The sequence below is a fragment of the Pecten maximus genome, chromosome 5 (assembly GCF_902652985.1).
Source record: "Pecten maximus chromosome 5, xPecMax1.1, whole genome shotgun sequence".
NCBI classification, from domain to species: Eukaryota; Metazoa; Mollusca; class Bivalvia; order Pectinida; family Pectinidae; genus Pecten; species Pecten maximus.
Genome location: NC_047019.1, coordinates 15776375 through 15800180, shown reverse-complemented (window position 1 = coordinate 15800180; position 23806 = coordinate 15776375). Strand labels below are relative to the sequence as shown.

The window sequence follows — 23806 nt, the reverse complement described above, 5'->3', positions numbered from 1 at the left end:
GTTCAAACATACCGCCATCTTTGATACAAGTGTAAAGGTCAATTTCCTTATAAGGAAATCAAAATAAATTGATGCTAATGAGGTTTCACGCGAGATTTCAACAGAAAAACAGATTCGGAGTAATATATCTCGGTAAGGAAGGTCAATTCATTCTGAAATTATTTAATTACGCAAAGTAAGATTCGCTTTCTTCACAAGAGTTACAAAAGAGTGGTTAAATATCTCTGATTATGTATTTATTTATCGTAGTAGCTTCATCCATATATGGATTACGGGTTCCATATTTGGGTTAGAATCCTCGCGAGAGTTCTTCGAGAAGTATCATGGCGGATCACGGAGACAACTCCGAGCAGTAAGATATCAGAATATGCGAATTAAAGATTTCTAGATTAGACGGTAGGCTAATACATTGCAAAATTGTATTAGAAATGTTTAATTATACGAACTATTACTCCAAAATTAAACGATATCCGCTATTTGTAGCATTTTCGAGGTTCACTGTTTTGCTACATTACGAGCAACGGGAGGGAATCGTAGCTCTGACGACGACCATCTGTCAGAAATTGTCCGTCCGTCGTCCAGAGCTACGTTATCGCAGCTAATATACATGATGTACAGTGACTTCCATAGTGAACCATTCCACGTGCTCTACAGCGAGGTAACTAGCTTGTAGTAAGACAGCAACGTTACTTTAATGGTGTCAGAAGTCTTGGCTAGAAATTGATAAATTAATGCACTTTATTCATTTAATCCTGTGTTTATCAATTTTCGCGCAGTTTTCCTGATTTTTCTGTGGTTTCAATTACGATTTTATCGAATTGTTCCTCAGCCAGCAGTCACGTGGGTTCACAGATTCATGATACCGTTCCCGTGTGTTATTTTATAATACGAGGATTAATTTTGTATCATTTTATTGCACAACATTATTCTTAACCACATATTCCAGTGTTATTTTATAATACGGAGTATTTTTTACGGTGGAATTTTGTGATTATTGTATGCCTATTTTTTTTTAATAAAAACAAATTCAACCCAATTGTTTTCCAGTAAGTCTAATGGGAACCTGGATCTTCTAGTATCCCGTACAGCTCGTAATGCCAATACTAAGTCGTCGTTTGTTTGGTAAATTTAGGCGACAGTTTTAGGACCATTATAATAAGAAAGTGGAAATACTAGTTAACGCTTTTGAGGTTCGGGGTTATTTTAACCCGAAACAGCGGATTTTATTCGCTCCGATATAAGCGCCAGACCTATTCAGAGGCATACAAATGATAGAATAACAAGTCGCAATGTCGGCGAGTCAGACCAAAATAAAACCTCGTCATATACTGGAAAGGTACCCGAGCATCTCCACAGTATAAGGACTTAGTTGAACTTCTCCGTCATTATTCGGACGTTTTCGCTAAGAATGAATTTGATCTCGGGATTTTTGACAAAATTGAGCATGCAGTGGACACCAGCGACGCCAAGCCTGTAAAACAGCGAATGCGGCGTACGCCAGCATCATTAGCCGGGGAGGAGGAGGCGCATCTTAAGAAAATGCTGGACGCAGGTGTCATCCAGGAGTCCATGTCGGAGTGGGCGCCGGCACCTGTATTTGTTGGACAAAAGGACGGCTCAATGCGTTGGTGTAGTGATTACAGGGCGCTCAATTATGTCACTGTTAAGGACACCTTTCCATTACCGAACATGTTCGTATGGGTTTTGGTCTGACTAACGCTCCCGCCACATTTTCTCGTGCAATGAATCTCGTCTTATGGGGTCTCCCCTGGAAAACAGTTCTTTTTGGACGACATCCTAGCATTAGGACACACCTTCAGGGAACACCTCGATAATTTGAGAGAAACGTTGGAAAGATTCAGACAACATGACCAAAAAAGTGTCTACTTTTCCAACCGGAAGTCAAGTTTTTAGGTGGAATAGTCGGGAAGGACCAAATAGCGATGTCGGAAACAGACACCAATACGGTAGCTAATTGCCCTTTACCAGCGTCCTCTAAAGATATGGAGCGGTTTCTCGGATAGGTGAATTATCACCGTACCTTTATCAAGGATTTCGCCGAGTTAGCTCAACCCTTGTATAATCTCACAGGAAAGAACAAATTTCATTGGGACATGGAACAGCAACAGGCCTTCGAGAGACAGAAGAAGGCGCTGACAGAACCTCCCATCTTAGCGTTGCCCGATACTAAATAAGGATCCATTCATCTTAGAGATGCCTCGGATGTAGCAATTGGAGAGGTGTTGAATCAAGTACAAGACAGGGTTGAGAGAGTCACTGCTTTTAGCAGTTTCCCTCTTACAACCGAACAAAGGATACTACACCACTCGGAAGGAACTGCTTAGTATTGTGAGATTTACATGACAGTTTAAATACTACCTTTAAGGTAGACAGTTTACCGTCAGGACGGACCATTCAAGTCTAACATGGCTGTTACGATTTAAGGAGCCGCAGGGACAGCTTGCACGATGGATGGAAGACCTTTCTCAATACCATATGATTGTGAAGCACAGACCCGGAACCAAACATGGAAATGCGGACGCGCTATCCAGAATCCCGGATGAACTGACTCCATGCCCATCGTACATAGCTGGAATCAAGCCTGAAAACTTGCCCTGTGGAGGCTGCAGTTATTTTGAAGCGTGCTGACAGACAGTGGGGCGAATTCTCACTGGAAGTAGACGACGTAACCGCCCTGACGGGAAGTAATACTTGCGGTGATAAGGGGTACCTTATAGGTACCAATAATGTGGCCACATTAGCGAATCCGCAAGGCCGGTTAGGGGACTCTAACCCTATAGAGCCTCCTAAATGGACAATCAACTCGACACTCATGCCAGGGGTCAATTCATTCTTGAGTGGTTAGAGTTACCTTGTTCACCCTCCAGGTGAACATGACAGCTATCTTGCATGTCAAGGTACTCATGACAGTCTTCCTGCTAGCGATCAACGCCCGTACGAAAGTGCCACGGCTGGTTCCGTGTGTAACTCTGCCGGTATAGAAAATAAGCCTACCAGTTTCCTTGAGTGTCCCCTGAACATGCATGCCAGTAAAATATCTTCTGAGAGTCAAACTCCGGGTAGTCATCAGGTAAATAGGGCTACTCCGGTTTTCCTTGGTTATCCTCACCCTGATTGTGGTAGCCATGACAGTGGACTTAAAGATGCCAGTTCGACCCAACCCCCTTCTGCAAGTCAAACTCCGGGTAGTCATCAGGTAAATAGGGCTACTCCGGTTTTCCTTAGTTATCCACACCCTGATTGCGGTAGCCATGACAGTCGGCTTAAAGATGACAGGGCCATTTGTATTGGCCAACCACCTTCTGCGAGTCAAACTCCGGGGAGTCATCAGGTAAATAGGGCTTCCTCGGTTTTCCTTGACTATCCACATCCTGATTGTGGTAGACATGACAGACGACTTAAAGATGACAGATCACACGGATAGATCAAGTTTCGATATGAGCTTCTAGACAACCAGCTCCAGGTTAGGAAATGTGCCATCTTGTTGGGGGTTCACTTACCGTGAACTCGAAGATGAACAAGAAAAAGATACAGACCTCCAGTTTCTCCGGAAATATCTACTGCATGGATCAGAACCTGGACAAGGAGAGCTATTTCTAGCCTCCGCAGAAGCTAAGTACTACTGGTGGAATAGAAAAGTTTGTAAACTCAGATGGTGTGTTTTATCATATCATTGCCATCAAGGTCAGGATTACACCCATGTATTTTACAGGGTTGTGTGTGATTAGAGACAATCCACACCTTAATCCATGATTTTACTGCAAGGGATTTTATCCCTACTTATTCCTCCATTTTGGAGGAACCAAACACCAGTAGTACCCAGAGTGACTTCATCACAACGGTTTTAGTGTGCAGAGTCAATTTATATAGGAATTTGATCAGGACTCGGAAGATCTTTATATTACCATTACGAAGCCTCTGACCATCAAGGACTTTCATTATAAAGTTCGGAGGAATGTAGTGTCTCGGGCCGAGTTGACCTGAATGTTTACGCCGGAAGTGCGTGACGGTCAACTGGCCCGTGTCAGATAAAGATCAACCCCGTGAACCGTGTAAGCGTCTGCTCACACCTGGTCGGCCGCGGGACCACACGTGTGTAAGACGTCCTCTGTTTTTAACGGAGCCAGTATTTTCTACGTTAGTAGTGCCAGTTTCCTTAGTGCTCTGGGCTTTTAGCTAGGACACTAAGCCAGTATATTCTATTGGACATGTTTTCGACTGCTATATCATCACCTTATCCTGACCTGTCCAGCGACCCGTGGTGATATACATATTAAATGTACAGTGACTTCCATAGTGAACCATTCCACGTGCTCTACAGCGAGGTAACTAGCTTGTAGTAAGACAGCAACGTTACTTTATAGACAAAGATGTCAGCGCCCAGAAGAGGACGTATTAAATCACTTCTGACAGCATTAGAGGATACTTAGACGTAAATATGACCTAGCGATTGTTGTTATAACAAGGTTTAGATACTATCCTAGATATAATACATAGGAATAGCGTAAATACTTAATAAATAATTAGTAAAACAACAATTTAGATAGCGAGCTACAATCAGCTGATCTAACACTAACAGTAGACTAATAATACACATATTTTCGTAACAATATTATTAATTAAACAACAGAGAATACCGACATTAAAACGAGACCGTATCACTTACTCGAACTTAATTTATAAAACGAAGGAACATACATGTATGGACATCATTCTGAATTATTTGAAGAATAAGACTAAGCGTGTATACGTCTTTTGCTTCATCGACGACATCCGCAATACAAATCTAGGACACGACGAAACCCGCCACACAAATCTAGGTCACGACGAAACCCGCCATACAATCTAGGTCACGACGACACCCGCCTACAGATCTAGGACACGACGAAACCCGCCATACAAATCTAGGTCACGACGACACCGGCCATATAAATCTAGGTCACGACGACACCCGTCATACAAATCTAGGTCACGACGACACCCGCCATATAAAGCTAGGTCACGGCGACACCCGCCATACAAATCTAGGTCACGACGACACCCGCCATACAAATCTAGGTCACGACGACACCCGCCATATCAAGCTAGGTCACGGCGACACCCGCCATACAAATCAAGGGAAAAGTCTCATTCTCAAACTAGGGTGTTGACTTCTTTAATTTTAAAACAATCGCCAAACAAGTTCTACCAACTGATATTAATCTATGAGTTTTAGTGTGGGAGGAAACCGGAGTACCATATATATCCCACATGGTCGAGTAGATGATCCCAAACCTTTTCACGTCCGATCTGAGAATTGAACCTACATCGTATATGTACTAAATCAACTGAGACTATTTACTTTCAAACGATATCGTAATTATAACTCGAAATCTATAAAATGAGGCCAGCATACAAATACAGATTTACATGGAGATCCATGGAAAAATGGATTACGACCAGGTGTTCCTGAATAGAGGCGTGTTTCATCGACGACACACTCAAGGTGAATCTAGGGAACGTTTTATGATGTGTTGCATCCCTTTATCATAATGCAAGCAATGACTGAAGTTAAGATATGACTGTAATGTTTTTTCAGATGAAGTGCAGCTTTGTAAACGTATTTGCCAATGACCTACAGAGGCTCGGTTACACTTTCATTGGAAAGACGGTGAAGATTCATCAAGGTTATGACATTTTCAAACAGTTTCTGCGAGCAAGTGATACTGTATATTTGGAAGACATTTCTTTCGAACTATTTTGCGTTTCTCAGTCCCCTCCTAAGTATCAACATTCTAGGCCCTTAACATCCCTGACGAGTACTAGAAGAACGAAACAGGTCTATGATGTCCCTAACATCACTGACGTGTCCTAGACAGGCGAAACAGTATTATGATGTCCCTAGAATCACTGACGAATCCTATAAGGACGAAACAGCTTGATGATGTCTAGCATCACTGACGAGTCCTAGAAAGATTGAATAGCTGTATGATGCATTTTTCAAATCCATGCTATTTTTCTACTGTATCTAAATCTCAATTTATTACGATGCTAATATGTGCTAATACCTAGTGTTTTTAGGTAAATTCGAATTATCAGCTGACGATCATAAGTTTTATTATGTATAAAATTAGTTTTGTCCATTTTATAAGTAAATACAAATATAGGAAACGGGAGATGAATTTCAGTTATATTTGGTTAATGAAGGTATTAAAAGAGAGAAGTGGCATGCTGTTGTGAAATGTGGTCTGATCATCAGGTATTGCTGTTATACCTAATTAAATTCCACAATGTACTTTGTTAAGTTTTATTTTTAGTGTTATACATTTGCACGGTTCTTGATGGCCAAAGGTCAGTCAAGTCCATCCCAGTATAAACCCTCTTTAAGACCACTTTCACATTAATACGTAATTAGCTGGATGTAATGTTTATACTCTTACAATTATAGATTGAGTGGCTAAAATGAATGAAACTTTTAGGCTTTCTGACAGAATTATCCAACAAAAAAGATTCCATTCAGTTTCTTTTCCATATATTTTCAAGCTATTTCAGGACTAGCAATCAGAAAAGTTGAGCATTATATTTTCAGATATTTTTGGTGAAGAAATGTGCTATGTTAGAGAGAGAAGCGGCGCGCTTGTCTGAAATACAACCTGATCATCATGTGTTGGAGGTCGGCTTTGGACCAGGACTCGGGATTGAAGCTGCTTGCCAATATGTCAAAGGTGCCGTGCTTGATGATTTTTATAACAAGCCTTTAAAAAAGTAACTTTATACTTAATAATGCATGAAAGATGTTTCATTGTTATTCGGAAATATTCAACACACTTCATTCCTGGATACATCATATTGTTTTATCAATTGAAAATGTTTCTTCAAATATCAATAATCAAAATATTTTTTTTTATGGAAATGTTGAATATTAAGATTTACTTGTGTCGTAGCTTATCATTTTGAATCATTATACATGCAGGATTATAGAGACAAAAAAATAAAGGAAGAGTCGTTTTAATTTGCTTGGAAATAATACGCACATTAAGTACATGTACTCACTCAATGGATAATCAGAATTTTAAAGACGATGGTATATCATTTTGTGTTGTTCATTCAAATGTAATGGTTTACAATATACACATGTGACAATAATATGGGACCTCCAATCATAAAGAAGTTGTGATCAACATAAGAAATTTGTTAATTACAATTTCTGATTTAGCCTAGATCTTTTGTAGGCGGCCAAGGAAAAATTTATGGAGTTGACTTCTCAGAGGAAATGGTTACCATGGCGACAAAGCTTGTAAGACAAGACGTCAACGACAGAAAAGTGAAACTTATACTCGGTGATGTAGCAGATTTATCCTTTTTCGAGTCCAACAAATTTGACCGTGTTTTTCATTGTAACACTTACTATTTTTGGCCTGATTTGGACAAAGCAGTACGTGAACTACATCGTGTGATGAAAACAGATGCCATTATGGTTACCACTATGAACTACGAACGTTCAATACGCATGCGAGATATAGGCCTCTTCCGGTATGGTGATATTGATCAAAGACGATACATGAATGCCTTGGAAGCCTGTGGATTTAGAGATGTGTCTTTAGAGAAAACAAAAAATAAAGAATCTGGTGCTGCTTATGACGTCATGTATGCGAAGAAAGTCTGAAACTGAAGAAACTGTGCAGTTTATATTTTTTTTGTTTTTACTTTTCTTGAAGTAATTTTGAGAGTTTTTCAAACACCTAATCAGCAACGTAGGATTTTGTTTGACAGTTCCATAATGTAATAGCGTGTCTTCATCTTCTCTGATTAAGTAGCTTTACAATACTTTCGGCCGCCCCTAAATTGATGGACTGATGTATGACATCAACCAATTTTCTCCATTTTATTTTATTTTTTCCATATATGAAATTATAATTTTATAGTGTGTGTCGTCATCTCCTTAGATGAGGTATCTTTACAATACTTGCTGTCGACCCTAAATTGATAAAATGATGTATGATATAATCTTATTTTCTCCACGTTATGCATATTTTTCCACAAAGGAAATTATATTGTAATAATATGTGTCTTCATATTTTCGGATTAGGTAGCGTTACATTACTAGCTGCAGGTAGCCCATGAGTTTATAGAGAGAAAAGTGACATCAAACATCTTTTTTCATTTTTGTTTGTTAATTTTCCAAAATAGAAAGTTCAAAATATACATGTTTACTGTTGAGTGATGTTCACAAATGTATTGTTTATGTATACTTGTATTTTGTTTTATGATTAATCTTTTATCATTTTATCTACATTTACTTTATTAACCAATTATTGTTTTTTCTGTGAATTGATTAAAGCTCAGAATATGCTATTTATCATGAAAAACTGTTGAATTTGATTGCTGGAATGAGCGGCATCATTTACATGAAATAAAATAGCTGGTATTTTATGTAGCGGATGGATATGAGAATGCCGTAAACTATTTTATCAACAGTACACGCTATTCCTGATAATAATTTCATCAAATCGATATACAACATGTAATGATGTCATCTTCAACTATTTATAATTCCTTAAATACAATTGTATTGAAATCAGGTAAAACACACACTCTTTATGAAATACACATATCCAGTATAACAGCGAAAGGGAGAAAACTCCAGTTTGTTAGTGACTATTGCAATCAATCGAACGCATATGTAAAAAAGCATTATAAAATACTTTTAGGGTTTTTTAGAGACTGTTGTTATGATGAAGTCCAAATCCTTATCTATGGAAACAGAAAAAAACAATCTTGTTGATTATAAGTCATGGGATAGTTAATTCGTTGAAATGCTACAATATATACTGAGATTATAGATTAAACACAGTTATTTCTAGGGAATATCTTTTTATATATCAATTCTGAAATATATGAGGCCATTTAATATGCGTCAGATGCATCGAGACCTGTATATGATTATGTCTATCGGGATATAAATGGGTGAAGTACTTAGTACAGTAAAGCACACAACCACTATGACAACACGGCGTGATGATCTAAACGTATTCCGGGTCCACTTACACAGAATAGCGGTTATGAAGTCATCTTCAAAGGAAGATGTTCATAACATATCAGTTTTAATCATTGTTTCAATTGTAGATATAAAGACGCACTTGCGCTATCTTACCCACATACATTAATATATAGAAGTCCTATTAATGGGATTTGCACTACTCTAAGAACTAAAAGGGATTAGTTTAATAATAATCTAATTGTACAAAATGAATCTCATAACCACTTAGGGCTAACCTTTAATAGTAAAGGAACATGGGCGGACCATATTTCTAATGTGTATCAAAAAGCTAACTCTAGATTAAGTTTACTTCGTGTATTAAAAAAATTAGTTGATAGGAAAACCTTGAAAACTTTATATACTTCATACATAAGACCAATATTAGAATATGCTGATGTAGTTTGGGACAATTGCACTCAAGCCGAATCTGATCTTCTTGAATCTATTCAACTGGAAGCCATGCGTATAATAACAGGTCTCAGAAGAGGTACTTCTCACCATAGCTTATATAATGAAACTCAACTAGAACCTTTAAGTAAAAGAAGACAGAATCATAAACTTGTATTAATGTTCAAAATTATTAATAACTATACTCCATTGTATCTCTCTAATATTATACAACCATATTTAAATGTAAACAATATATACACCTTTAGAAATAACAGAGTATTTAATATACCATAGTCACGAACTAATAGCTACATGAAAAGTTTTTTTTCTTCAACTATGACTATGTGGAATTCACTTGATATTTCCATTAGAGACTCTATTACAATTTCTTCTTTTAAATGTAAGTTAAAAACTGCTAATGATATAACTATTTCTGAACTTTTCATTAATTCTGCTCCCAGACAACTTAACATAATTTTATGCCAACTTAGAAATTTTAAAAGTGACCTTAATTATGATAAACATTTTGATCACCTGATTGATAACCCATCCTGTGTATGTGGTGCTCCTAGTGAAGATTTAGTGCATTTTTTCTTTCAATGTCCCATGTATTCCAATTCTAGGCACCATATTCTATCCATCTACAACTTGTTAGGTTATATAAATCTTCAATGCCTAGTGTGTGGCATCATTAATGCTCCTGATCATTTAAATATCTCTATTCTATATCATGTAAACTTATATATTAAATCCTCAAAACGTTTTTCTGTGTATAAATAAGAAACTATATGTAATACTGTCTTTAGTAGTAATACAATTATATACATTTACTCAACTATTATAGCAAGTTTGTTATGTTAAATACTCATCCTTATAACATTCTAGTATGAAAGTATGAATGAATGTGTGTGAGTGAGTTATTGTTGTTTATTACATTACATATAACTTTTCATTTTAGGCTTGGTGGAAATATGTTGTGTCTTCACTTTATCAAATAATAGTTTTGTTTTCTTACTAAGTAATTTTGAATAGTAGTTATCTCTATAATTATAACACCTATTCTATTTAATTTCATGATGAACATATAATTCCTTACAGTAATCCCTTTTTGAATTAGATACTATACATGTAATGATATATAATTTCTGTAGAAATAATAAAGGGAAACATATCATCTTTCTACCAAACCTAACCGGAAGTAATAGAAGAAGACTGATATAGGCATTGCGCCTGTTGTCTTATTCTTTTGACAATACTTTGTAGTTATTTATATTTGTATTGTTAATAAAATATTTCTGAAATAAAAAAAGGGATTTCCTTTAGTAGATATCTAGTGAACAGTCTTATTTTGTTGGTCAAGCTGAAAAAATCAATGATGTAGTTTCTGTACATGCTTCATAGACATAATCCAAATATATTATCAATGCTTTGATGTCGTGTATTATTTTTGAATAATCAATAGGCCACTTCCGTGACTAACAGTAATCTTAGGGATGTAATAACAGTAAATGTAACGTAGTTCACTGCTAGATACACACACAGAAATGACGTCAGATTACGTGAGCCATGTTTTGATGGAGCCCTGTATGATGACTCCACACACAGGACAGCGTCTCACAGCTTGGGCGCAGACTTGACAACACACGAGATGGGCGCACGGGAGAAACGTAATTGAGGCATCCTCTTCCTCACATATTCTACAAGTCTTTTCTTTTGTCAAACGACGGTTCTCCTCCATTAACTGTCGCATCTCACGTTCTGAAAATAAAAATGAAAAACGGTTTTAAAACGTATTCAAGTTTGAAGGATTTTTGAAGCTAGACTTAAGCTATCACTAATCTTTCAGGATGTAACATCTGTAAATTTTATTCGCGAAAATCCCATATCACATATGAACAGATTTATTCAAATTAGAACAACTAGCAATTAATGCTTGTAAACTATTAAAACACGCTAACGAGATCTATTGCTAATCAGCGTGATTATTATTCCATTGCTTGTTTCTTTTGATGATTAGCAGGATTAGTACGCCCTTAGCATCCAAAGTTGTACGAGGACGAGATATTTGTTGACATTTAGCACATTTTACCGTCTGTGTCCGTGATACGTGTGTTCCCTTCATTCCCTCTTTGTGTGTACCCCAGTCTACAATCACCTTGGTTTTCTCCGCTGTTCTGCCTTGATATTTCCTCGAGGATGTCTGAACTTTGGATATCCTTGATACCTACAAAGACAATTTTTAACTTGACAAACGCATCGGCTTCATTTCATTGATAAGTTGTTTTTGTTACAGTATGGAATGGTAACATTGCGAGACAAAAAAAAGTGTGTTTATGACATGTTCAATATATATTTAACAATTTCTGCTCCCCTTTAACACCATTTTCTACACTTCATTAATTACAATTCAAGAATAAAACTGTAATTAAAGCTTAAATAATAGCATATGATTATGATAGTACATGTTTACCTTTATCCACCAGCTGTTTTACCGCTTGTCTGACAAGTTCCGTGGAATGTCCTTGTTGTACGGCCTTTTGGAATGCTGGTAAGTTCTCCGTATCTTTCTCCGACAGGAAATTCTCCGAGGAACTTCCGCCGACTACTTCCTGTTGTTCTTCCCTGGTTCTTGAGGAATCATTAACCTGTGGATGACGGCGTATTTTTCAAATATGTTGTAATTGATAAAGGTATCGAGCAAAGATTACACAGAAAACAAAGAATAACTGAAAGGCCATAAAACAACTAGGCATGAACGTAAAAGTAAGATTTCATAACAAATTTGACAGAATTTGTTCAAGTTTTAAGGACCTCATCCATATATAATTTACACTGGATAAGAAAGGGATATGATATTTTTCTGAAAAAAACAATTAAGACATTTTGTATTGAGATAGTCCGAAACTATATCGAGGTGTGCGGACAGTTTATACTGTATATGATCTATCTATATATATTCATTAACAAGGTTGCATATAAAATAGTGATAACGCGTCTTACCTGTTCTTGACCATCTAGTCTTTCGTGTACCAGCTGTATAAATTCGATACCCTTGTTTTGTCGTAAGTATGCGCAGTTAGGAAACCACCGTGCATGCTCAATCCATGGGTCGTCCCCATCCTCCCAGTTTTTCAGTCCGCCCCCACAGAAGAAGCATCTAGTATAATCTGCATACCCAGCATACACAAAACCTGCCTCAGCCATCAGGTTTGGTGTCTGTGAGCATGACCAACCACTGAAGGAACTCATCCGAACTGTTAGCACTGCATACGCCGGGTACTTTGGCTTATCGAAGTTGACACCAAGTGGGACTAGCTTCTGCATAGCTGAAGCACTAACGGAGCCGGAAGTGACTTTGTTGGTATAAAATGTGCTAGTTTGATTGGACGGATTCATAGGCAAAGGGTTACGAGTATTCAATTGAGAATTTCTGTTTGTATTATCACCAATACGACTTCCGTTGTCAAGCTCTCTTCGTCTAAATGCATTTCTTTTTTGGTTTCTTGTTCCGGGAATAGGACTCGAACTATTTCGACATTGAGCATGTAATTTGTTTTTTGAACAGCTCTGCGTTGACGTTGAAAAGGCATAGGATTTTTTTGTCTCCTGTGGGGATCTAGTAGGGCTAGATGTCACAGGAATATGTTGTTTAGTTTGTTTAGACATATGCTTCGGAGGGGCATATATCCCGTTTCCGGTTTGTTCCACAGATGGATTCTCTTGGTGTATATCTAGATTCCGGACTGGTGTGTTAGGCTGATTTTGATGTTGATTTTCGATACCGTGCTGAACCATGTCATCTCTCGCAGACGTTGGGAATTCACAAGAACTGTAAAGATCACTATCTCTCAGAGGAAAAGACTCATTATTGATATCTTGAGTGGTACCTGAATTCGCTGTAGGAGAATGCATGTTTTCGGCGTTTCGTGGTATTGGAACGTTCGTATCATCGGTGCCACATACATGCCTACAATGGGGAGACATTTGTCGGTGAAGATCAGCCGGATCGTCTCCAACCTCCCAGTTAGATCTTCGTATGCCACAAGAATAACATTCTACCTCATCAGATGTACCCGTGTAGTAAAATCCGGCTCTCGATAATCTAATAGGTCGAGCGTTAATCAAAGACGCACTTGCAAATGACTTCAACCGTAACCATTCGATATTCATCGGTGATGCATCCCCGGTTCCGTTTTGGGCGTTTTCAAAATACAGTTTAAGACTGGACGGAAAAACATTCAAAAACACTTTTCGGGGTCGCATTTTCAAAAGCCAAGATATCTTTTCTATACGGTAAGGTTTGCATCCTTTATATTCCTTGAGATTCTTAGTTTTCATATTTTCATTAAAATCCAAATTAAAATTTCCTGAGGTAAAACTGTTTAGTTTAACACTTTTAAAAATACCCGATATGATGCAAAAATGTAAGAAGATACAGCACAGGTTCCTGTTGGATATAATGCAAGCGATCATTGTAACAATTATAAAATATTTGAGGAATTTTAGTGTCCATACATGTCGGTTCTCTTTCCCAAACCTTCTTTTCTCAGTAAAAACAACGGATAGCAAATGTTTTAAGAAGGAAATACATCCCACATATGCATGTTTAAGCAATGGTGAAGCGATTGCAATCACTTCATATGCTGTCAATTGAAGGTTTAATTCTGAGTCCATTTTTTTTACTTTCGCATCTCTTCGGTTTACTGGTATTAAGACACTATCAGTACGAATGCTTCTGTGTGGCAGCGATTTAACGTCGCTGTTATCATTATCACAGTTATCACTTGGAAACTTAGGAAATCCCAAACAATGGTGTGATATTGTAAGATTTTCTATTGACTTAGTCATTTTCGTTACACGCAACGATGTTACTGTTAAGGAGTTCGAGGAATGATTGCAGAAAAACAAACACCCATCTGACTTGGACCTCTTCAATGTCCTTTTGTTGTCTGGTAGCTTTAGTATTGCGGATTGCAACGTGGCTTCCATATTATCACCTGGAAAATGCATACAGATATGTTAAGATAAGATATAGGATATTATATGAATATTCTTATGCTGGCCATATAGGTTATAAAAGTAGGGTAAACAAAACGCAAACAATATCAGCACCTTGAAACACAACCTACATGTTCGATACTGTGGGCTCATTTTAAAACAAGTTGGAACAAAATCGGTCCCCTATAACAGCCTTTATTTCAAAGTCTCCCTACTAGAATTGATCTCTGGTGGCCATATTGGATTACCAATCGAGGTACAAAAGTTACCTTGTGCACATTGAATTCTTAATGAGTATGTCTGTATTTTCATGACAATCCTGCAGTAGCTTCTGAGAAAGGTAGAAGAAATTAGCCGCACGAAATAAGAAACAAACACTACATATGGAATGCTATCCAAATTAATTATAAAATACATGTCAGGTAAATACCCTAGACAATATGACGTAATATGTATGTATACTATACAACGCATGTTTACTATATCATCCACTGTTGATAGAATATTCGTCATGAATGGAATCAGATGGAGTGCTATCCAAATTAATTCTAAAATAATATGTGTTCATTCAGGTAAACGGTCTCCTGTCAATCTTAGACAACATGACGCAATATGTCCGTACACTACAAGACATGTTTATGATATCCTCAATGTTGATAGTGTATTCATCAGGAACGCTGACCTACATTACTCCGAGGTCACATGCGTACGATATATCCAAACATAATACATTTATCACATCATTTCTTTGACGGTTGTGAACAAATGTAATTACAACGTTCGTTATGCTCGCTATACTTACGTGCCTGCTCAGATCAATACACACATATACCAAAACTGATATCTACGCAGTAAGTTCTATTTATATTGCTCTATTAGTAGACATATCCATTGGTTGGCAATATACCTAGAAAGCTGTATGACCGGTATTTATATTTATACAAAAACAGAACATCAAATAAGTGATGCAGAGCATGGGTAATGTAGCGTTCAGTTTGAAGTATACCCTTTGTCAGCGCACTAGCGACTTCGTTTTTAACCGAATTTCTATCATACTTCAGACATTGGTTAATTGAGAAGACAACTTAAAAAAGTCCGTATTTCAGGCTGCCAAGGTCCAGGACAAGGTCGCTGTTACATTTTAGAATATCTGTGTCATTGCTCTAGCGACTTTAACTGGATTTTTATCTTATTGCTTATAATGATCAAAACAACAACTTGAACGAGTTTGTATCAGGGTTTATCAAGTGCTCTATAATTCATCGGGATACGAGATGGAAGCTGTATCGTTTGCGATACCTTGTTCTACATCAAGATAAAGAAAAAGGAAAAATACTTTCTTTCTTTTTATCAACTGATTTACTTTTCCCGCTTGTTATCCTTATTTCACAACAAAAAGCGATACTGATCACGTCTTTGTTTCCTAATATTATTAAGATCAAAGGATGAAAATTATTATAATATATAAAATACTGTTGCGTAACTATACGAAAGTCTATGTTTAAAAACATTACATATTTTTTCTTTTCAAGAGTAAATGCATACATACATTACAGAATAGTATTATATATATGTATGTGTGTATTTCTACGTGTTATTCCCAAGCAGAATTAACTGCGTACATATCATTTTTAGTTCTCTGGGGCTATTTATAGCCCCGAGAACTATAGCCAGCGGTCGAAAAATTTATGCTTTGCACCCTGTAAACAGATTTTTAGCCTAATTGTGCATTCATGGCTGTATGTTGAGATGCCAGATTATAGGTATTGTGTAGTTGCTGTGTTGATAACAATCACAATATTCGATATCAACTGGAATTCTTTTAATTTAAAAAAAAAAAAAGTTTTAATGTCTATTTTTAGTAACAACAGTGAAACACAAGCTATACCTTCCAATAGGCGACATCGTTTGGCGGAGATTCAGTGCAATTTGTGTATGTTGGTGTTATCTGGACCATTGACAGTATCAATTAATTTTGTCCAGACAGGCCTTCAACCACTGCTCCCTAAGGTATAGTTTACACTGAAGGGGAAAACACATACGTTTGTCTGTGGTCTACAGTGTAGTGAAGGGACAAGTCCTGAATGTGTTTGCGGACAAATACCTCTGCCTTGGTACATACAAATGCATTGCTTTATATCATCAAATGATGAGATTTAATTGAAGAATTAATGTAGCAAATTTATAATATATTTGACAAAGTTTTTTTATAGCAAATTTATTGTATGTGGTTCACATATAATCAATATCACATACATTTTTATATTACATTATTTAATTCCATACTACGAATATTCCATATAATTTGCATCAAATATAACAAATTATAATTACCAAATGCAAGAAAATTGACAACAATAAATTGAATACTAATACAATGCCCAGAGAACTACGTGGCCCTTGGCCACTTGTTTGTGTATGTGTGTATTGATCTGAGCAGGCACGTAAGTATAGCGAGCATGAAGAACGTGGTAATTTCATATGTTATATTTCACTAGTGGAATATGACCTTCTGGTCTTTTGATTGGTCAAGAATTCTAACTCTGATCCGAGCTGCAATTTTTATTGACGTCATCAATAATCGAATGACGTCACACCACCGGGTCCTGGTTGTCACCTGTACACCTTATTTGTATACGATTTGTATACGCGAAATATGACTTGGCCACGTTTCCCTTTGATTCAAGGCGATATTATTGTGGTAGAAACAGGTCACACGACTCGTGATTTTTGATATGGAATTTATTTCACACTGGTAAGTTATTTGTTAAAGTTACAAAAGACACTCGCTAAAGCTAAAATCACTAGTTGCATGGGTTAGATATTTTACATACTGTATATGTATTGTAATCCGTGAAATATATATTGTTTAATAACAAACTAGGTTATTAGAGCATGTATAATTTTAAACACCTTTGAGTAAACCATATGTAGCGTAAACAGGAAAAATAGAACTGCATACTTGTATTCCGGTCACACGTCACTGAGTAAAATATATGTACATAAATGTTTGGGAAAACCACTTATATAAATAGCGTATTTGACAAGAGCAATAAAATAAATCAATAAAAATAGCTGTGAAAACCGGTTTCTAAAACTTCAAAAGAGATTTCATCTCGTATGCTTAACGTGACCTTTCGAGCATCTATTTTTGCCCGTTATTGATTCGAAATGGAAGTAGAGAGTACACAATGATATGTAAATGGTGTCAGGGCAAGAGGAAAAAAATAATACTAATATTCTTCAACTTCGATAAAGTCTAAGGTCTCTCTGAAGGAAGGAGTGGTAGGTGGGTTTTTTTCCAGGCCGCATGTCAACATGCCCGTTTAACAGATGCAACCTATATCGCAGAAACTATCAACATTGTTTGGATACCGGAGACAGCTAAGTATGTCAAGAATGTCGATTTCTTGAGAGCATTAAACTCGTTAAGAGATGATTTGACTGTTTAAGTTTTCTTATTGTGATTCTCTAGATTATGTACTTTTGTACAAAATGATAAAAGAATGAAGATATAGAGATTTTTGGTTGTTACGTTTGTGAAAATTACAAATAGCTACGATGATCGATTAGATAATCAAAACATGTTTTTGCAAATTACTTACCCTTTGTTGAAATGCGTGTTGGTACTTGTGATCTAATACAGAATGTAAACAGCAGAACATAAAGATTGCTTGTTTGAAAAAATATTACTTTCATTTTGATTCGAGGTTTCCCCGTGACTAAAATCTATAAATAGCTTGCATTCAACCTATTCTATATTCTATTTTATACTTATAAACAGAGGTCCTACTGACCAATGATGACCATGTATATATAGTTACATATGAAAACTCAACTGACAATACGTCATGTGCTATAAATAGCCACATGACGATAATCTCACCGTTATTTTTGTATATTTTGTTTATCTTGTGTGAGATCTGGATGTATTGTGAGCATATAATTTTTATATCCATATGAACATATTCTGACAAAAATGATAATTTAGATGAAAGAATAAGTAGAAGAAAACAACATTTATTTAAAAGGAAAGTATATCCATCACAATAGTATATTTGTTTGAGTCCCAGTATCAACTTTGTAGTATTGAGGTTTTTAATAAGGCTATAATTTTGATATTTTGATCTATTTTTGATTTAGTACATGCTATGGTTTGTTTCAAAATCCAGCATAACACGTCAATAAATATCTGACAAAAACGTGTCAGTGTCAGAAGTATATATCCACGTATATGATTTTTGCTAAGCCTATATTAATAACACTTGTTTATCAATATAGAATAATGTGTGTTTATTTTTATTTCTAGTTTCTTTTTGTGTTTCTGTTTTAAAATATACATGACTTGAATTTAAAATAAATTATACAATTATACACATATGGAATTTACCTGTAGTGGTGGTTTCTATGCCGTTTAGAAATTCCCTATGCATTCTTGAATGAAAAATGAAAATCCCCCCCCCCCCCCCCCCCAAAAAAAAAGTATCAAAAAAATCACGAAGTAGAAATAATCAAGGAAAGGATATTTTTCTGATGCCAGGACTTTATATATATATATATATCAGCAGGGCTGTGTTTAAGTAACACAGGTGTATTGTATTGTGGAAAGGTAGGCGTACATAAATACCTACAATGTATTGAACGATGTGTATTGTCGAAGTATAATAGAACGATTGGGAAAATATCTGTGTAAATAGATAAATGAATACAGAATAAATAGATAAATGTACAAAAAGATAACACTATACTAAACAATAGTATCAATATGTGTTTAGGTCACAAACAACGTATATCACTAACCTTTATGATATGTTTATATACAGATATGAGACGAAGATAGTTTACAAACCTGTGTTTAGAGGGAAATTTCCATTGCGATGTCTCGCTGAAGGATTCTGACGTACTCCTCGTCCCAGCAACTATAATAACATTACAGTACAGGTAATCGATTGATCCGAGAATACCATCGAACTGTTATGTTTCCCATCGCCACGGATCAACTCACACTGGGAACACGGACACAAGATATCATAAAACGACTTGATACTCAGGCATTTTAAATACGTTTAGATACGATTATAAACGTTTTTTTAACGTTAAGTGGCCAAATAATTGACGAAATGCCAGATACTATTCTGAGTGTTTTTATCCTTTTTAAGCACCAGCATTCGTATGATATGAGAGGATGTGTCAGTATAGTATCCTTGAACTTGGTCTTAAAGACATTGATGTTGCAATACTAGTACCTAAAGCTGTTGCTTCAGGTGTTCTGGTTAAAATGTATTTATTTCTGTGTAACGTGCATGAAATATTTGTTGTTTATCAGCATCCGTTATTTTCCTAGTTGGTACGTACGACAAAAATATGTCAACAATTTAATCGTTATAGTCGTATTTGTTTGATAAGGAGTATCCACGAAAGTTTGTACAATGAAAATATCTTAATTGCCTGAAACCACGAAATTAAATACCCTCAAATATTACATGCTGTACGGTAATATTAGGTATACCAGTAAGGTACACTTACAAATAAGCAATACCTTTTCACTGGTGTGAATAAACTGTTCCACAATTGTATTCATTTCACGAAAGAATATGTTTCCAGTCTCTGTCATCGATTATAGATATTTCAAAGAATAGGTATCTACATAATTCACGGATGAATCAGATGTGCAGATCACACGAACCAGTCCATGTTAAAAGCAGGCAATTGTTAGCTTGATGAGTCATGTTTGTTTTCCAGTGTTTGTTGACTAAATGTCGTGTGAATCATGATAGACAAATCTTATCATTAGAATAAGGCAATTGTACCATACTTAAATATAACTGACCAGTCATCCACATAATATAATCTGATGAATAAACATTGTGTACTACACTTATAGCGAAAATATAATCTTGTTATTTGATATGATATAAGGACCAAATCTTTAATCTAAGGGATGATAAAGAATATGATATTAAACAGTCATCTTATAATGTTTTATCATATGTATTGTACATCAAAGCATTTTTTCCTAAGTGTTTTAACAAAGCCGAGTAAACAAATATCACTTCTGACTTGAGAGAGCTACTTATATTGTACATTTGATTAGAATCGCGGACTCGTGTTTAGCGGTTGCTTCGATGGGAACTAGTTATCATGTACACTTATACAGCAATAACATATAATTTATATATCCATGATTTAAATATTGATCCGCCGTATTCACTAAATGCAACGATAAAAAACGAAATTTCCATTTGAGAATAAGAATCACAAAAAGTTAATACTTCCTGAGAGTGCGACAAGCCATTGGAAAGTTTACCCATAAGAGACAAAAGATACCAATAATTGTTTACTTTACGTCTATGTATGGTACATGTGCTTTAACTTTGAAAGGTCTAAATGCATGGTTTTAATGGAAACACTACAGCTTGTTCAATATTCATAAGGAAAAAAAAAACCCAAAAAACACACTTTCAATGTGGAATGATGACTTTGTTTTCAAATCAAAGAAAGAATGTTTATTTCACAAACCTCCGAAAAGTTCTGACAAGAGCTATTTTCGCTATGTCTACTCTTTGTGTCACAATTGGACGGTAATAGACTAGACCAACCTATAACAAACTCCCTACAGGTTAATGACTTTTTCTAATGCAGCGAATAAAGTACAGAATTTACCTAGAGTACAAACACACAAAATATGTCGATAGGGCAGCGATGTAAAACAATGTTTCTAAATAATTTAACAGTAAACGTATTAGAATGGGGATAGTACGCTGTTTTTTCACCCCCATCACTTTTAAACTCCCAAGAAGAGAAAGCCGAACAAGCGCTTTTAAAATTGATTTTTATCAGGTTACATATGTTCGAGTCGCTATTCCAACTTTATGATATATCAACGTAAAGAGAAATATTTCATCTTTCCAACAAGTCCTGGGCTAGTTATGACAACGAATGAAACATATTTGAATACAAAAACTTTGAAAAACGCAAAAACTAAGGTCTAATTGTGATATGCCGATATGTCTCTCCATAGTATTTCCTGTGATATACACATGGAGTCCGGCCAAGGTGTGTGGGTTCTTTATCAAATAAGACGTCAACAAAACATTGTTTGAGATGATCCCTGTATTTGACGCTATAGGTCTCCTTTTTCTTGCTGTGTACTAGGTCTACCTCAAAATGAGAAATGTCCATAAGGGCCACTATAGAATAGATTGTTTATCCTTTCCGTACAACTAAGTACCATGTATATACAAGATAGATAACATTTTATAGAGACTCTCATACGCATTAGTGAGAACAGCGCTTTATTTCATAATTTTCAGTATTGCAGTCAAAAGCACGTGGCATCTGTGTGTGTATTCTGAGCCATACCACTATTTTTACGATAAAACAATTTTTTTTAGACTTGTGATTAATACAGAATATACAAATAGGTTTATGAAAACAGGTTACAAGCCTAGTCATTTATATATATTTACATTGATATCGAATATCTCTTTAGTAGTGGTGTATTAAAACCTGGATATATGGATATATTTATACTGTACTTGCGTTAATGTACCCCAAATTGAGTCACCTTTATTTATTAAAATCCGTTCATTATATACAGTAGAAAAGGCAGGTGACATTTATTTATAACATAAATAATATCATTTATGTAACCTCTGTAACATGCTAACACCGTGCTTTTTGTTTGGCTTGAAAAGTAAATGTGTCATAGTCAATTGACTTTCACTACTGAACTTTTGATGTTTGTACGAAAGTATATGCCTATTACACACACAATCATTATTTTGAAATGTTTTAAGTCTGGTATTTTGGCACAGGAATAGCTTTTCTACCAGACATTTATTACCTAGCCTGACAATATATGTTTTGAATATAACTCGTGTTGATCAACAGAATCAAAGTTCTTTATAGAAAACAAAGGCACTTAACACATACTACGCTATAATTCAATTGTCCCTTCCAAGTATAATCTGCCCTACGGTAGAGGGGGGCAATATACAAGATTAAACAGAAAGACTGAGCCGAATAGATTTTTGTGTACATGATATCAAAGTTCGAAACAAATATCAGGCATTAGAAGAAGATTAAAGACGATTTGCCAAATAAATTCAAGCAAAAATAGTTATTTGATTTAGACCTGACACCCAACACCTGGTTAACGTATGTACAAAGTATATAATTATAATCCTAGTACGAAAGACTTTAATTAGACTCTTTATGCCTGGTTTTCCCTTCAGTTATATGATTTATGTACTCAATATTTGTTGCTACATTTTTAAAAAATATTTCTTTAAATACATATTTTGCCCCATCTAATAGTTTCACATCAAATGCAAATGTATCTATTAAAAATATTGAATGTAGAAAACGTTTTTGATATCAAGATGAAAATTACAGAGTATGCTGTATAATAATGCATATTTCTAGCACAATGAGTTTAAGCAGTCCACCTGGAAATTTTTATCCTCATGTGACAACTGTTGTTACGAGAACGCTATATATAGATTACAATGTGGGCATTAGATTACCGCTTAAAATATCAACAAAATTTGAAAGAGACAATAAAACAAAGCTTCAATCACCATGAAAAGGTTCTTAATTTAGAACGATTACTCACGCATTCTATATAAGGTATGACGCCATTGTCGGTGCAATACTGTAAACAGATGCCTATGATGGGGTTTTCCTGTTTTGCTATTTTTAAACACTGAAATCCCTATCATAACATAATCATACCGCAGATTCTGCTGTTATCAGTTGTAGCAACGCTTACTTGTTCTTCTTTCTCTTCTTACGCTTCAATTACTGTGTCATGTGGATGGTCGCCCTGTCATTTTTATCTGTAAATCTACGTCAATATGAAAGTGTTGTTAGTTCTGAGATAAAGATATCTTCTATTTGCTTTAATCTCACGAGTTATTCTATGGAGCTCGTCTCAAAGGTTTAAAATTAGCTCGCGAGTTTCAATGTTTCGTTTCATAAAAATCGTATAAGAAATGTCGCCTTATTTAAAATCTTGTTCTCAGCGCGTAATTACCTCATTCTTTTATGTATTAAGTCATAAATAACATCATTCTGAAATCATAAATAATTAATCACGTCACAATAACTATATGATGAAAAATCCAGACTCTAAATAGATTTCTCATGAATATGAGTCATACGATAAATAAAATCTAACACTGGTGACTATGTCACATGGAATTAATTAAATGAGCTTTATAATTTGATATTGAGGGATGCTTGGTATTCTTTCAACGAACAATATTATCTTTAACAAATACCTTCAATGCCAAGAACACGTGAAAAATCAACATATTAGAATTCTTTTCACGATTCTTTTATCACACCTAGTTCAAAGTCTGCATGAAACAATCT

The 23806-nt window shown here is 35.6% G+C and overlaps 2 protein-coding genes and 1 long non-coding RNA gene across 4 annotated transcripts; 2 read left to right on the top strand and 1 right to left on the bottom strand.

The window, feature by feature from the left end:
* Nucleotides 1–6421: 6421 nt before the first annotated feature.
* LOC117328548 (demethylmenaquinone methyltransferase-like) lies at nt 6422–8184 on the top strand. Its single transcript, XM_033886080.1, has 2 exons — nt 6422–6725; nt 7233–8184. The coding sequence occupies exons 1-2, from the start codon at nt 6614–6616 to the stop codon at nt 7664–7666; spliced, it is 546 nt and encodes a 181-aa protein (XP_033741971.1). The 5' UTR covers nt 6422–6613; the 3' UTR covers nt 7667–8184.
* A 437-nt stretch (nt 8185–8621) lies between these two features.
* LOC117327299 lies at nt 8622–15259 on the bottom strand. The gene is made up of 4 exons (XM_033884224.1): nt 12431–15259; nt 11901–12075; nt 11520–11654; nt 8622–11188 (listed from the first exon to the last, which is right to left on the bottom strand). Exons 1-4 carry the CDS (start codon nt 14438–14440, stop codon nt 10986–10988), a joined length of 2523 nt encoding a protein of 840 aa, XP_033740115.1. The 5' UTR covers nt 14441–15259; the 3' UTR covers nt 8622–10985.
* Nucleotides 15260–17013: 1754 nt separating this feature from the next.
* Nucleotides 17014–20004, top strand: LOC117327298. Of its 2 annotated transcripts, none has more exons than XR_004532611.1 (2): nt 17014–17183; nt 19252–20004. It is a non-coding gene; the product is annotated as an uncharacterized LOC117327298 (long non-coding RNA). The 2 variants fall into 2 exon arrangements; XR_004532612.1 differs by lacking the exon at nt 17014–17183 and adding an exon at nt 17550–17816.
* The last annotated feature ends 3802 nt before the right edge of the window (nt 20005–23806 follow it).